Below are 16886 nucleotides of genomic sequence, written 5' to 3'. Positions count from 1 at the left end.
TGGGGTGAATTAGGTATCAGTGAAGGGTGGACAAGGGAAGACTTGGGTGGCGGGGGAGTTATCAGAGAACGGCTCAGCAATGGTATAGAAACCACCGCAATCCACGTCACTTTTCCCAGTGGCACATAGCTGTCCTATTTCTAGGCTGGTGCAGGGAACAAACTTGAGCTGAATATTTACTAAATTTAGTTCTGCTTCTGAAGTTTTAGAAAAACACGTGGGCCTATTTTTTACTTGCCTGTAGAGAAAGAGATTAAAAAAAAAAATCACCGAGGGACACAAAGAAACATCTGAGACACCTAGATATAATCCTGAATTGACGGCAGTGTGCAGTGAGAGAGGAGGTAAACGTGAAGCATAATATTAACTTGTGGCCCATGGGAGAATTCTGCATAACGCTCTCTGTCCCAGAGAAATGGGTAATTATTTCGAAACACTGGGCAGAACTCTTCTCATCAGACGCCACCAGCTTCCTCCTGAGTCTTTTCCAGATTATATGAGAGAGACTGCTGGGTTTGCTGCATGAGCGGTCTGTGTAACCCTCCAAAGACAAGGCAGGGTCTGAGATGTGTGTGCCAGGTTCAGAGAAGCTCTGGCCGCGGTTTATCTCACCCAGTGCAGCCTGAGCCACAGGAACCTCATCCCCAAAGCAGAGTATCCAGGGAGACCCCTGCGCAGCCCCTGCACATGGTGGTAAGTATCCCATAACCTGGCACCCTGTGAGAGCGCCCTACCTCGGTGTAACGTGTGACAGTCTTGTATTTATGGCCACCTCCTTCTACAGACTGTAAACTCCACAAGAATAGGAATTATGTCCATTTTATGCCTCTTAGATGTTCAGTACCTACCGTGTTTCCCCGAAAATAAGACCTAACCAGACCATCAGCTTTAACGCATCTTTTGGAGCAAAAATTAATATAAGACCCAGTCTTATTTTACAAGACCATGTCGATATGATATGATATGATATGATATGATATATGATATGATATGATATATGATATGATATAATATAATACCAGGTCTTACATAATGTAATATAAGACTGATTCTTATATTAATTTTTGTTCCAAAAGACGCATTAGAGCTGATGGTCTGGCTAGGTCTTATTTTCGGGGAAACACGGTAGCAGAGTGCCCTTCCCTTCATGGAGCAAACTAAATGCCTATTGATGCCAGGTACAATGAATAAGTGAGTTTATGCTGGAATGACGTTTGTCAGGAGGAACTGTACATACGTAAAAGCGACACACTTCAACAACAACAAAAATCAACCGATATAAAAAGTGGCCAAAGGACAAAATAGACATTTTTCTGAAGATATACAAATGGTCAATAACTACATGAAATGATGTTCAGCATTAAAGAATTAGGGAAATGCAAATCAAAACCATAACAAGATACCACTTCACATCCATCAGGATGGCTATTGCGAAAACAAAAAACATTAAAACACATATTGCCTGGGATGTGGAGAAACTGGAATCCCAGTGCATTGCTGGTAGGAGTGTAAAACGGTAGTTTGGTGGTTCTTCACAAAGTTAAACATAGAATTACCGTATGATTCAGAAATTCCACTTCTACGTATATACCCAAAAGAAATGAAAGCAGGGACTGAAACAGATACTCTGTTCACCAATGTTCATAACAGCTCTATTCACAATAGCCAAAAGGTGGTAACAACTCAAAAATCCATCAACAAATGAATGGTTAAACAAAATGTGGTCTATCCATACAATGGAATGTTCTTCAACCTTAAAAAGGAAGGAAACTGACACACGCTACAGCATGGATGAACCCTGAAAGCATTATTTAAAGTGAAAGATGCCGGATACAGGATGATGACTACAATCCCACTTACATGAGGGACTTGGAATAGACAAATTCAGAGACAGAAAGTAGAATGGTGGTTGCCAGAGGCTGGAGGGAGGGGAATAGGGAGTTGGTCCTTAGGCGGAACAGAGCTTCTGCCGGGGATGATGGAAAAGTTCAGGAGATGGACGGTGGTGATGGTTGCACAACATGAATGTACTGAACCTCACTGAATTGCACACTTAAAAATGGTTAAAATGGTAAATTCTGTTATGTATATTTTGCCATACACACAAAATAAATGCACCTAAATGGGCTTGTAAGTACCGGGGGGTTTCTATTCATGCTGTCAGCTAGGAAAATATTTTTGAGGAGTTAAAAGAGTCCCTAAACCCACACTTACCACATGGCCTGGACAGATACAGGCTTGAAGACGTGCATCCTTCCTGCTGTGCTGACGCTGAATCCACTGAGAATGAAACACAAAAGGTGCTATGGTGAGAAATTAGGCCCTCTAACCACATTGCTGCGAGATGATACGGGCAGGCCCACTGGGGACCCCCCGAGGACAAGTGTGTCCTTAACCCAGCAACGCGCGGTCTGCCCAGAACTGAAAGCCCAGCCAAGGGTTTGACGCAATGACAGCATCTGATACTATCTTGCACGCATTCCTGCAACGGTCCCCACCCACCTCCTACTTCTCGCCCCGCATGTCCCATCCAGTTTTCTCCCCCGAGAATTGCATGGAAAATACATTAATGGAAGACATTTTTAAAACAGAAAAACATAACCATAATCCGACCTCTTCAAAAACATCAAATTTTTATTTTTCTCTCCCCGTTCTATTTTATGAGGCACTCTAACTTTTACTGCTGGAATTCTAGTGTGGGGAGAATTTCCTATTCTGCTTCTTGCTACTCATCACAGGACTCATGTATTTCCCCGAGGAGCAAACACGTGCACAACGCAGATGGCCCTTCGTCTCCGGTCTCCCCGCCCAGGACACACTAAATGATTCCTCCTCTGCACCCCCTAAGGTGGCACTTGAAACACTGCTGTACCTGCCAGTTACATGTCTTTCCCTGCACCCCTAAAGATGGCGAGTGAGCTCCTGCTGCGTCACATTTACCTATGAACTTTCAGGGACCGGCCCCAAATGGAGGGCAAGGAATGAGTATTCATTTCACAGATCAAGGTAAATGAATGTGTCAGTTTATTGCTGTTCTTAAACTTCATACAGCAGGAGTTCTCCTATAATATGCTTCTGTTGACACTTCATGACCCAAACTCCCTTACACAATCTCCCTTCCGTGCGTGGCTCACTGGAGGGCAATCCTCTTTCTCCTGATGTAAACATGTCGCACACATGATTCCACTGCTAATGAGTATCCAAGGATGCCCCAACCCTCGTGTTTCAAAGTCTACAGTGCTTAAAATCATCCTTTAAAGAGAACTACTTACCCGTCACCATCAAGGTGGATTTTGGTGTCGCTCCACAGTCGGAGTACCATCCCGATGGTACAGCTTTTACTACGTAGGAGAGAAGAGAAGCCGTCTAGAGTTAAGAGTCCACCGGCTGACAATCTTCCCTCTGTGTCTTCTCCCAGCCCGTCCAGCTCACAGAGGGAACCACGCACTGACCTGGGTCCACATACTGAGGCTGTCTGTAGGGATTGCTCACCACTGAATTCTAGAACACGTGGGTATGGGATGACCCACTAGCAGGAGTCGCCAGTGACCCCTGCTTGGAGACAGTCACAGTGTACTCTGACCTCACCATCCGGTACGGCTGCAGCTCCATAAACACCACGTCTCAGCTGCAGCTCTCAGGGGACAAGGAGCAACCAAAGGACCACACACCCTCATTGCAACAGAGGTAAAGCCACCGATGGCTGGCACACCTGGCACAAGGCCATACACACTCCAGGGGACACAGGCGAGTACTGGCAGCCAACCCAGCCTCCTGTCCTGGGGTGACGGGGGAGGGGAACATGCCAACACCATTACTGGCGTTCATTCCTGGACCTCTGTTTCTGTACTTTTTGCAGCTGCCGTTTTAAAAACTAGCTTAGTCTGCTTTTGTTTTGCCCGTGGAAACAGTGCAATGATACTGTAGAGACGGGCACCACTTGAAACACACAGAAGGGAAGAAAGGGCTTTATCAGAGGGGCTCCTCAGATTATTAAGAAAATTCTTCAGGCATTTAAAGAAGAGCCGGCTTGTGAGAAACCGCTGTAACTGTGCCAAGGCTAGCTCCGACCACCTCCAGGATCTTGAGCTAACATCTCTGCCACCACTTAACAGCTCCCCCGGGGAGTAATGCTGTGAGCGAGCGTGCGACGCTGCAGACAGGGCGCTCTGGGCTCACAGATGAGCCCCAAGCATCTGCGACCACGACCACCCTCTCCCACCCTCCGCTTCGGGATCTGTGGGGAAGGTAGTTTCAAGCCCTTCACGCAAAATTAGACAAAGCCTTTCATGTTAGGCCAATTCTCAGGTCCCACCCTGCCATCCAACCCATTCTTGATGGGCTAACTATATTTCCTTTGCAGAGCTGCAAAATACAATTTAGGTTGCGACTCGGAGCGCCTGGCTGTGTCAGTGCTAGGGCGAAGCAAGGAGCGGGCCCCTCAGAGGCCCAAACCGACATGCCCCCCACCTTTGAACTTGCCCAACTGCCACTCATCCTTGGCTTAGCCCCTGCATGCTCCAGGGGCTTTTGGCATGGCCCTTCGAGGCCCACCCCTCTCCTGTGTCCCCACACCCCCGTGCATCTCTCCATCACCGAGCCCATCACCCCAGCAACTGGTTATGGTTTTTCCTCACTGAGCTTATAGGCTGGCTGAGGTCGAGAACTGTGTGTATTATTGCTTCTTTGTTTTCCTGGGCCTGGCCTATTGCCTCATACACAGAAGGCAAATAAACTGCTTAATGAATGAGTACATTAATGAATGATGACTAAAGGGAGTCAACTTAATCCAGTTTTAACAAATCCAGGCTTTGCAATGATCTCACATGCATTAACTTCTCCTCGATGTAAGGAGAGCCGTTCACCCTCATTTCACACACATAATAGAGTCTATAATAAAACTAACTTGGCCACCATTTATCGGGAAGTTCCAAACCTCTCTCCAAGCCTCTGACCCAGGACCTGTCAACAAGGACTTGGGAATCCATGGGCTAGAGATACTGGATGAGGCACTGGATACGCTCTCCCTCAATCACATACTTCCTATATGGGCCTGAAGGCGTTCTCCTCGCTTCACTGGGCTGGCTCCTGCCTTTACTTGGGTGCCCACCACAATCCTCCTGGCTGAGATGCCCTCCTGTAGAGCACCCCCAATAGTACCCCGTGTTCAAGCTCAAAGCACAGTGAAACTTTTCTTTTCCTCTCGGTACACCCGGAGCTCTCTGAGAGCAGAGACTGGATCTAGCATAGCACCCAGCACACGAGAGCGGAACCGGCGTATTCTCCTGTTCCCAGCGTCCGATCACCCCTGCCATGTGCCATCACGCATCCCCCTGTCATTTCCCATGGAAACCTTTTTCCAGCAGCAACTGCTGTCCCCATCACAGAAGGGAACCACCGTCACATCAGACTCACCTGTCCTTACTGGAAAAGTCAACGCCCAGCAAGATGCTCTCCTCTGTGTCCTGACGCCCGCTGCTGTCCACCACCACCATGTAGCGGACCCGCTCTGCCCAAGCGCTCTCCAAGCGCACGGCCTACACAGGCAGAGATGCTTTCACTGGCCAGCCTTTTTAGGTGGGGCCCCCTTCCTTCACCGCACCCAGACCAAGGACTTCTGTGTTCTACCTTTCTCCGCTGTAAGTTTAGGAATTAAGATGAGATTCTTAGGCTCAGGGGCCACGTCTCACTCACATCTCCAACATGAGGGACAGTGCCTGGCACCGAGGAGACCCAGCCCACCCACCGACCCCTAAGTTTGTTAAATGGGTGAGTAGATAAAATCCAGAGAATGGAGATTGCAACTTTGTGCCGACTGACAAAGAGACCTGATACATCCCTTCCCTGGACCTTCTGGGTGCTGAGGAGCCAACCTGACTTTGGCTTTTGTGAACAATTTGGGAGAATTTGCTAGAACGTCAAAACTCACATACACACACACCCCCCACGCCCAATGCTCATGAATAATTCCCTACCAAATTTCACAATTAAAAATTAAAACTTGCCACTCTCGTCTCTTCTTACCAGCTTGATTCTATCTTCACAACGCAGAAGGTTGATCATTACTTGAAGATGTTGAGGCAAATCACCTGTTGGGCCAATGAAGACAGTTTTCAAAGGTCACCGACCTACTTGCTAGGCAGAAACCTGTGAGAGGTGGATTCTAAGGGCCTGGCAGAAGACCCAGATGTTACAACTCCTCTCCCTACCCCCAGAAGAAACACCACAAAGACGTCAAGTCCCACCTTCTCTAACTCCACTCCTAAAGTGCGTGTGGATGAGTGAGAGAGAGCTCACTGCCATAGTTTTAAAAGTTGCTTTTATTTTCTGGCATCCTTGCAGCATGGGTTTTTAAATATAAAATTGGGCAAATACAGACAAGCCCAGAGGAGAAGTGTTAAATTCAAGCAAATGTTACTTTTCAGAAACCACAGACATGGCTGAAGTAGGGAATTTGCTAAGAGTTGGTCTGAGAAAAAGGACCGGGTGTACTTCTTCCTCTTTCAACTCTTCTGCATGTTCTGCAAGAAACAGACATTACTTCCACAACAGGGAGGGGAAATGTTTACGGGACTCTATAGAAGCCAAGTACATGTTGAGGGCCCGGACAAATAATTTGAGCAGACAGCCATCTATCATTTTCTCTTTTCTTTCTAAAAATTACACATACTTTTTCCCCCCTTGGTTATTTAAAAGAGACAGTGACCCAGAGCCAGGTTTCGAACTTCTCCGAGTGGGCCCAGTACTCAGGGGGTGCCTCTGGGCTGCAATGAGGGGAGTAAAGTTTCTCAGGGGGGTGAGCCTCCATGGCCATGCAGGATCCACCTGAACAAAGAAGAGCTGTGCGTTCCACGCAGAGGGGACCCCCATACCTGAGCTTTGTAATTAGTAAGTTAGCAAGTGTGACTCTAATGCCACTTTTTTCCTAACTTATACATTTTTTTTTTAATTTTTCCAGAAACAAACTCATTGATACAGAGAACAAATTGATGGCTGCCGGACAGAAGTGAGGTTGGAGTGAACAGGGGGAAGGGATTAAGATGTACAAATTGCCAATTATCAAGAGTCACGGGGATGTAAAGTACAGCACAGGGAATATGGTCAATAATATTGTAATAACTACATATGGTGTCAGGTGGGTACCAGACTTATTGGGCGGATCACTTCATAAGTTACATAAATGTCTAACCACTATGTCGCACACCTGTAACTAATGTAATATTGTGTATCAATGGTAATTGAAAATTTTTAAAAAAATGTTTGCATGGGTTTCTTTCTGAAGAAAAGGTTCATCTGTAAAGATGCTGATCTAGAAAAGTACAAGGAATAACTCAGAAAATCTGTATAAATTTTGATTTGTTTAACACCCTAATAAAAATAGAATTCTCTCTTTTAAAAAATGATCTTATAGATCACAGTTAGAACCCCAGAAGGATCAATACATTGGATTCATTCCTTTTGCAAAAGCATCCTTTAAATTTTAGGGCAGCCTGACATGTGATGTCCAAATTGTACTTCCTGCCTCAGAGAGGAATAAAATCGTTAGAAAGCTGCCCCTCTTGTCTGGCCTGTCCCTTCCAGGATTCCACAGTGGCCCACACCCTGCACTGGCACCACTTTCTATAAGGAACGACGTGGTCAGGACTCACAGGACAGGAGGACACAGCCCCCCCCACCCCTTCCTCCACCTAACAGCACCCTCACCTGTCATGTCACCAATGCCACGATGGCACATAACCAACACGGCTCTTTCTGGGCTTGCCTGGGCCCCACCACCATCCACTGCGAGGCACAGAAGCACACAGACAAAGCACATCCCAGCTCCTTGGCTGATGTAGTGCCTAAATGAAAGGGACATTTTCCACACAGACAGACTGCTTTCAGTGGGACTGCTCATGGAGACAGAGAATTGCTAAAAGACAGAAATCCCAACCCTGGTCGGGCATCTACACGTAGGCTCTAAATGCTGAAATGTTCACCAAGCACTTGCAAAAACATCAGAGAATACAAGCCTGAAGTATAGGTTCTAGAATGCGTCTCAGATCGACGGGGCTGGCTGAAAGGAACTGAATTACTTTTACATGGACAGAATTAACCCTCGATTGTACTCAGCTCTGCAAGGTGATTACTAAAGGTATTGTGGGTCATCCATGGGATTTGACGATAATTCTAGAAAAAAAGGGAATGGAGATAAAGTCTAGTCTGTGCCCGCCCCAGGGTCACTGACTGAGAGTCCTGGGACAGTCAGCAGTTTGCCTTTCTGAGCTCAATGGTCGTTCCAGATCTCGGCAGTAGCAGAATCCACAAAGCCAGTGGCTTTCTTCCTACTCTCACGTACACTCAACAGCTGCACAAATCAGCCTGAATTAGGGTTTTTACAAAATGGTTTTGCACGTACTTCCCCAAGCTCGCACATAGTATGAAAATTTGTTTGAATTAGAGGATGGAGACATTTTAAACTTAGTGATCAAAGCTTGAGCATTTGCTTTGTTGTATGTGTTATGGTTAAGACATGAACAATGGTTAAATTCTTTACAGGGCAAAACCATTAGCAAATTTAAGACTCAAAGTTTTGTTTACAGTTTTATTGTACCAGAAGTCATTGTAGTAATAATGATAGCTGGCACACACTGAGCACCTATCAGGAGGTAAATACATTACCTACATACATTTTAAATTCTGTATTATCTGAGGTATTGGTATTTGGTGCCGATTGTAAAGATTAGAAAACTGAGGCTCAGAGGTTGACTATGACAGCAGCACAGTAAGTTACGGAACTGAGATCAGAAGGCAGGTCTGTCTGGCTCCAAAGCACACATTCTTTCCCTAAACCACACTGCCTCTGTGTGCAGGACAATTATTTTCCTAGCTTAAAACAGACTTAAATCTTGATTATAAATATCACTATGTGAAAATATCAACTGAGCCTTGGGGTTTGTCATAAATTGTAAGATACGAAATTCTAACCTAGGCACTCAGATCCAAAATGCGGCTGGATAACTTTGAGGTGGCCAGACAAACAAAACGATCAAAGTGACAAGAAACTGGCCCTAATTGTTAGTTTCTTTCACCTGCTGTTCTGAGCATCAGAGGCCTGTCCAGCTCACATTCAGAGATGTGTGGCCCGTCCAAGAAGCGCCTGCAGAGGCTACCCACCTATTACAAAGATTAACTTGTAAGCAAGTGTTTTCTGAATCCCTCTTTTCAAACTGCCTTTGGTTTCGGAGTCAAGTCACCTAGAAAAACCAGTCTTATGACTTTACAGGTATTTCTTAGTTATTTGCGTTTGGACCTCAGTTAATACTAGGTTTGATCTCCACTTGATCGCTTCTACTTCCCAAAACCAAGCGCACCATTTAAAGAAAATAAAGGCCTCTCATCCTAGGGCATGTCAAAGGCTCACAAGGAAATTCTCTAAATAAGAGTTTTCCAAATGCTTGGAGAAATGACAGCATCCCTAGACTCGGTATATAGCAACTCAAGGGGGCTGTTTCCAAGGGGACAACATCTGGTTATAATGTGTTCTGGCGCACTTGTTAGAAAGTCATACTATAACCCAAAATCTGCCGGTAACTGATACACTGTGAGTAGGAAATGTTTACATCCAAACACAAACTGTGACCGCCTTACTTCTTTGGTAGACACGTATAATCAAAAGTGCCGCTTCTCCCTGTGCCACCTGGAAAATATGCATGGCCCGCTTGCTTAAGAAAAGAGCTTCTACCTGTACCAGTCAATACAAAACCGGGTTTCTCTATTCTCTGGCCTTGAAAACCAACAAATAGCTCACCATCAGTAACGGGAGGTTCCTCCAGTTGCACGGAAAGTTAAGTTCCAAGGCAAGAACAGCAATTTACCTGCGTGCTTATGGGGATGCTGAAGACTTCGCTGGCCTTGAGGGCTGTTTCCCTGTTGTAAGAAGAGGGCTGCTCCTTTCACCATGAAAAAGCTCTCACTTAAGCTGAGAAGAATAAAACCAGAGCACAGTTAGGGTGGAATTCAGAGGAAAATGGCCAAAGACGTGCTGCAGAGGAAAAGCTTGAGTGAGGACAAATGGCACGTAAAATTCAAATGGGCGAAAATAGCTTTTAGAATAATTTCACATATTAGTTCTCACCCCAAACCTTTGCTACGAGCTTGTTGCTAGAGAGTGTGCACGACGAAATACCACTTCTGCTAAAACACCCAAGGTTTACATGGGCGCTTCCAGGGCCAAGAGCTCCTTTCTGCAGGATACGGTAAAGCGATCTCACTGTAATAAAACAGCTTCTAAAAATAGAGACTGAGGCTCTGATTACGACAGGCTGATGATTTATATTCATCTTGTAACAAAAAATTACAATTAAAAAAATGTTCACTTTCATAAATTGGTCATCAAAAAAAAAAATCTTTAGCTCATGCAGAAATTAAGACCATAAATTGATAAACCGTATTAGCTATTAATTATTACCAATTATTCAAACACCATGAACTCTGAAAATTACCCATAAAATACACCAAAATTATTAAGTGTTTTTGTGAGGGTTGGGCTACTTATGATTGTCTTCTTCCACCTCTTAGTAGCTTCCAAATCTTCAATATTGAGCAAGTAGCAACTTTTTAAAACAGTAATTTTTGTTTTACGTTCAAAGGAATACAAAACATATACTACATGCTGTAATGGAAAAAATACATTTTATTTTTATTAATTTTGTGAAAGAAGATTACAGTTTAAATTTTAGGGAACTGTAAAAATCATTAATTCTCTCTTGGGCAACCAATTAACATAGAAATGATTTGAAGGGAAAATCTCTAAGAAAAAGCAGCACTTTTTTTGTTTTAATAGAAAGCAAATCAATTCCTGATAGAAAAAACAAGAACATGTTCTATAATGTAAGAAAGCCAGGTCTTCTTTGCCTCAGACATCTAACGACAGTATTTAGAAGTTCTAATTCTGTAATAAATAAACTCTGCTAAGTCTAATATATAAGAAAGGTGGTAAGAAAACTCACCACACAAACTAGCATTTAAGCCAGCAGCTCCTTGAATCAGAAAAATGGTTATCTTCTAGAATATTAAGTCCACAATAAAATCTGCTCTTTTCCTGATTGAATTCCCGTGCTAAAAATAGTGACTGCTCAAATATCAAATAATAAGGTTTAGTTCTGCCTCTCTTATTTGGGCCACTGAATGACTGATAACTAGTTTTATAGATTTCATAATACCAATACTTTACATGTGTACAGCACTTCTTCATTTATTATCACAAATGTACTGCCAAGCCATCCTTCCCACCTTCAGTCATATATTTGTGCTGCAAGTTTCAAGTGTTGAGGAGCCCAGGACTATACATAATGGAAGAAATGAGAAGCATCCTTTCTTTGAGGTCTCACTCTCACCCATGGAAGGCAAGAAGCTTTTTAGCGCCCATCTGGCCAATTCTAAATCCAGGTTGTATTTCAGCAGGCCGCAGAATCACCCAACACTTTTCCACCCTTAAAACTTGTCACCCTCTCCTTCCTTAACATTTTACAACCAAGTTTGTTTTCAGAACGACTCTGTTTTAGACACAGCTCACTTACCACTGATTCTCATCAAAATTTGAAAGAGCTGCACAAGGGACTTCAAAACCCACGAAACTTAAAACAACAATCAGTTCATCGAAGCAGCTGGGGAAACTCTTTGCAAAGCAACATCAACCTCTTTTGTTCACGAGTTTAAAAAAAAAAAGAAGAAAAAAATCCATACTGACCAGAAACCTGAGCACGCTGGAAACGGCCAGCCATTAACAGTGACCTTTGCCTTGGAAATCATGGGCCAAAATTCCCCTTGGTTTCCCTTACACTTCCTTTGGAAAGAAAGGGAACAATGCAAAAGAATAGGCTGGTTTTATCCCATGATCACTGACAAGGCCAGTTGTTTCTCAGTTTTCCTGAGACTGAGAAAGACTCAGAGCCTCCCATCTGCACATGAAGTCGGGGAGCTGGATGGATGGGGCCCCAGAACACTTAGCGTCTGTCCTCCTCCTGGAATTGGTCACAGGCGTTTACTGGAAAGAGTGAGACTGGAAGCTGCTCTGGGGAAGCCCAGAGAACACATCCTATCAAGCCTGTGCCATTGCCCTGCGTCTGGGGAGGCAGTGAGAGGAGACAGCATGAGGCTGACCGCACAAGATGACTCTTGGGGCCACGAGGCTACAGAACAGGGGCAGGCACAGGATTCATGAAAACAAGGTGCAGATATTCCTCGTGACCCTGTTTCCCGTCTTGTGTCCTGAGCTCAATGCAGGCCCAGAGCCTCACGCATCCTCTGGGGGGCTGACATGAACCCTATTTCCCGCTGCCAGGACTCCGTGGGGCTCTCTTTGCCAGGCTTCTGAGAGGCACTGTACCCCGACTCATTAGTCTTAAGGTGCCCCTTCAGGAAAGGAAGTCCTTTAACAAATTCATGTTGGCAGTGACACACACACTGTCCTAGGTACCCAGGGGCCAAGAAGCACAAACCACCTGTCCCTGCTACCAAAAAACCAGCCTTCTCCCAAAAGTTGCTGGTGTCCTAAAAAGAGTGACTGAAGTTCGAGAAGTCCAGACCCAGACGAACAAAACTTAACTGTTTTCCTCCATCCCTTTAAGAAAAATCCTGACAGGAGATTTGAAACAAACACAGCCCCTGCCCTCCTAACCCCCATCCTCATCACGGTTATCGCCACCGTACACACATGGTCTCAGAGACACTGGTTACTGCCGGTTTAGGAGGGGACATGAGACTAACGTTTCTACAAGGCACTGAAGAGAGATGAACACCTCATCGCTGCTCCTCCCAAACACCCCACCCTCAGAGCACAGCCAGCCAGAAGCATCCAGACGCAGATACACGGTAGGAAAAGAGGAACCAGAGCTGGTGATACGTACTAATTGGGGCTGGAAACCTCTGAAGAGCAGAAACAAGCAGGTGGCTGAAGGGAGATGCAGAAGTCGGTAAAATAAAAAAGGTGCATGACTGCCAGAGTCACATCCTGACCTGCCCGAAGCTCCTGCCTTCCACCCACTCGGGAGAAAGTAGAAAGGTGCACAGAAGAGCTTGAGTCGGTCACCAAGGAGGTCCTCCTCCTCCGATGGTGTTCCCACCCCGAGAGCAAACGGCTCTTATGGAACTCTTGTCTTCCCCTGATATTTGGGTTAGAAAAGGCCCTTGTCTCTGCACATCCTGATGAAAGAGGGCCATTCAGAAGGAGCAAAACAGCTGAAGTTCCTCTAATCACTTTCCTCCCACGGCTGTTTTGTAGGCCTCGGGAACAAGCAATAGGGTGTGTACTAGAAACCGGGAGGGAAAACAGCTGGCCGCCGAGGCCCAGGACCCGAGCATCGAGGACCCATTCTTGTTGCAATCGACAGACATATTGAAGGATTCCTATTTCTTTCAGTCCCCATCCATTCACCCAACGGTGACTGTGGGCAGCTGCCGCAGTTATTTGGCACTTTCAAAAGCACATTTTACATTCTGGAAATTCTTCAGTCACGCTAATCGCTACTTGAGGCAGCAAATGGGAGGTGCGGGGGGCCATTCCAGGTAGAGAGCACCGCACATGCACACATATAGGAGCTTTGAGAACTGCACGCACGGTGCTCGGGAGAGGACCGGATGCAAAGGTAAAGCTGGCCCGGGTCCTAGAGGGCCAGGCAAGAGACCCCAAAACCCACCTGGCAGGAGCCGGCCAGTAGCGCTGTTTTGAGTGCTAATTTATGTTCTATTATATGTATGTTCTGATATTCTTTCAGCTGGTGAAATAAATGAAGCTACGAATGACCACAATGAAGGGCAGAATGGGATATGTTCCGTAAGAAAGGAACCCTTCTAGTGTTTAGGAGGGTCCCACCATCTAACTAGAGGAGTTTGGAACTCCTCATGAAGGAAACAGCACTGAGCAGAGACTTCTAGGAAGGTCTTATCCGGTGGTTTCCCCAGCTCCCAGATGATGAATTAATCCTCACAAAAGGATTAAGTGAGACACACACTCCAACTTTCCTTATTTTGCAGCTGAGGAAACTACAGCTTGCCCAGGAGCACAGGTCTTTACAAGACGGGAGTAGACCCAAATCTGTGTGTCCTGCGTCCACCTTAACCCCTGGAATGCCCGTCGTCCCTACCCGTCCAGAGTGAAATCAGAACCGTTACCCTGCCGTCACCTCCTTTTGCTCTGCTAAGGCATACGTCACTGAGGAGTCAGAACACAAACTTGTCTTGGGTGCTTCTTCCCAGCAGGGGAGGGCATTGTGTGCAAAAACAGAGGGAAGGACTCATTCAGGGAAACAGGACCTCAGGGCATCAGAGTTCTTCCACCAGCCCTGGGGAAAGCACGAGGCCTGGGGGGACCACCCCATCACCCTGCCCACATCCTTCCCACATCCTTCAGTCCTTCTGGACTGAATGGGAATCCTGAAGAATTCTGTGGGCGGCGCCGCCATGCTGGTTCAAGAAGCCACTTGTCATCAACCATACTGTCCCCTCCTGAGCACCTGTCATGTGGCAGAGACTGTCCCAGGCACTTAGCTATGGCACAGTGTCTATTCTGCAAGGCAGGCATGATTTTCGTCATTCGACAAACGCGGGAAGCCAGTCGAGCTCCTGAAACAATCTCCAGGGGAGCCTCGTTTTTGACCAACTCCCTTAGGGATTCTGGTGCACATTGAAGTTCCAGAAAATAAAACACACTGGTCTGGGAGTCCCCATTTCTGGGTTCTAACTGACATTCTACTATGTGTATGTTCTGCTATTCACTTACAGAATTCTCTGTTCATTCATTCCAATAGCCAAATATTTGCAGACTTAGGAGTGCAGTACTAAGCCAAGCCTGCCCTAGTATCCACATGGGCAAAAGTCATGATCCTTTTTAAGAAACGGCTATATGGTCAGGTGGTTTGGGTGTGGGCCATGCCACTTAGAAACTTAATTCCTTGAGAAAGGAAAATATTAGGTGTAGAAACATGATACTACAGAATATTACCCCATGGCCCTGATTTCCACCTCTGGCTGCATTTGAAGAGCCCATGAAACTTCTAAAACACACTCACGCCCAGGCCTAACCTTAACTAATTCTAATTCGAAAGGCCTGCAGTAAGTCCGGGCATCTGCTTTTTAAAAAGTTCCAGAAGTGCTTCTGACACATGGCCAGGGTTTAGACCCCCTTGCACTTCACAGTGACAGACAGGACAGAGAAAACTGGCTTCTCCCATAGGCTTCATAAAAATATCTTACATAGTAGGTGCGTGATAAATGTTTTTTGCTGGTGAAAGATAATACCAATAAAAACACACACTCAATAAAAACTCAGAAGGAGAGTAACACACAATTAGGTACAATGGAGGGAGGTCATGCCAGGTCAAAAAACAAAATAATACCCTGTTGGAAGCAGCAGCAGAACAGGTGAGCAGATAAGTACACGTGCCCATCTTCTGCCAAATACTTTCAGAGTCACAAGTGTCCCTGCCCTTGAAAAGCAGCCCTGCTTACAAGGCTATGAAATGGCAATAATAACGATGATGACGACAGATCAGACCTCTGATAAGCTCTGCTGTTTACAAAGCACTCTAGCTAATGTCAACTCAGGTGATCTTCTAGAAACTCATCCAGGTAGACTGACTGAGCCAGAATTACTGTACTCATTTTATAGATGAGGAAACAGGAAGTTATTTAAGTGGTATGATCAGAGGAGTTCTGACACTACATTTCACACAAAATCAGAGAGTATGTGCCTCAAGTACAGGCTGTAAAGCAGGGGTGTCCAAACTGCGGCCCGCGGGCCAACTGCGGCCCACAATCCATTGTTATTTGGCCCGCAGCAAATTCCAAAAATATATTTAGTTTACTTAAGTAAACCCGGTGAGGCAATACGTACTTCACCTCGAGTGAGTGGCCCGGCTGTGTGTGTATTTTACCGCATACGGCCCTTGGTGAAAACTGGTGGAAAAAGTTTGGACACCCCTGCTCTAAAGAGTTCCACACTGAGTGGACTGCTTGAAATGAACCCAACTACTTTCACGTGGATACAATGAACCTTCGATTGCACTCGGCTCTACATGGTGATTGCTCAGTCGACTGTGGTTCGTCCTGCAGAGTTGGTAATTCTAGGAAAAGAGGGAACGAATGGAAAGTTGTCACCACAGAAAAGGTGGGTGCCACTGAGCACTCCCAAGCGAGGTTCCGTCCATTGCATTTAGAGGAACAGATATTTACTGTGCCCGGTCAGTGCTAAGCCCTGGGAATTCAGAAATGAAACGGACACGGTCTCGTGGGTCAGTCAGACGGACAGACACAGAACGGTAACCTCAACGTAATGTACAGAAGAGGAATGTATAGGGGGCTGCCGACTGTGCACCTACTACGCACAGGCGGACATGGACACACATGGACACACACACACACACACAGGATGCCCAGCCCTACCTGGAGGTCCAGGGACATCTCCTTGGAAGAAACCACCAAAATCTAGGCCTTGAAGGACCAATGAACAACAAAGACGGGCATGGGGAAGAGAGTTGGAAGAGCGTGTTACACGTCCCCTAGAGTGGACAGAAGAGGATTTGGTCTCTGTTGTAAAAGGCTCCACCCTGAATTTATAAATGTCTATTCTGGTTTATAAGTCAGTTTTTTATAATTTGGTTAGCATAAGTTGGTTTCTCGGAACTTGGTCATCCCTGAGTGTAGTAATAAATTCAAATTTCAGAACGTGCAAAGCTAAGAACCAAAGCTTGGGCTGATCGATGAGCCACCAAGCTGTCAACTTAACAAGTTCCCAGCACCTGAATGCCTGGTATACCACAGGCATGCAATGAGTGTTGTTTTAAGTAAACGATACCTTCAATCTGAATGGTGCTTTACAGTTTGCAGAGGGCGTGCCCCGATGCTTT

General features: G+C 45.7%; 1 protein-coding gene across 7 annotated transcripts in view; it reads right to left on the bottom strand.

Annotated features, from left to right (window-relative positions):
- The window catches only part of SSH1 (slingshot protein phosphatase 1), a 62185-nt gene that overhangs the window by 26157 nt on the left and 19142 nt on the right, over positions 1 to 16886 (bottom strand). For 5 of the 7 annotated variants that reach the window (XR_004422067.1, XM_033097422.1, XM_033097423.1 and 2 more), the window contains 5 exons: positions 9858 to 9961; positions 6025 to 6089; positions 5416 to 5537; positions 3273 to 3341; positions 2215 to 2280 (listed from right to left, as the gene is read on the bottom strand). Coding sequence is in view for 6 of the 7 variants with exons in the window: in XM_033097422.1 (XP_032953313.1) it covers positions 2215 to 2280; positions 3273 to 3341; positions 5416 to 5537; positions 6025 to 6089; positions 9858 to 9961 (426 nt within the window). In the remaining variant the exon portion in view is untranslated. Of the gene's footprint in view, positions 1 to 2214; positions 2281 to 3272; positions 3342 to 5415; positions 5538 to 6005; positions 6090 to 7704; positions 7789 to 9857; positions 9962 to 16886 lie in introns of those variants that run through there. The other 2 variants (XM_033097427.1, XM_033097428.1) reach the window with 2 other exon arrangements.

This window comes from Rhinolophus ferrumequinum, chromosome 25, assembly GCF_004115265.2.
Source record: "Rhinolophus ferrumequinum isolate MPI-CBG mRhiFer1 chromosome 25, mRhiFer1_v1.p, whole genome shotgun sequence".
Classification (NCBI taxonomy): domain Eukaryota; kingdom Metazoa; phylum Chordata; class Mammalia; order Chiroptera; family Rhinolophidae; genus Rhinolophus; species Rhinolophus ferrumequinum.
Note: the sequence above shows the minus strand (reverse complement) of the source record. Positions and strands in the feature narration are given on the sequence as shown.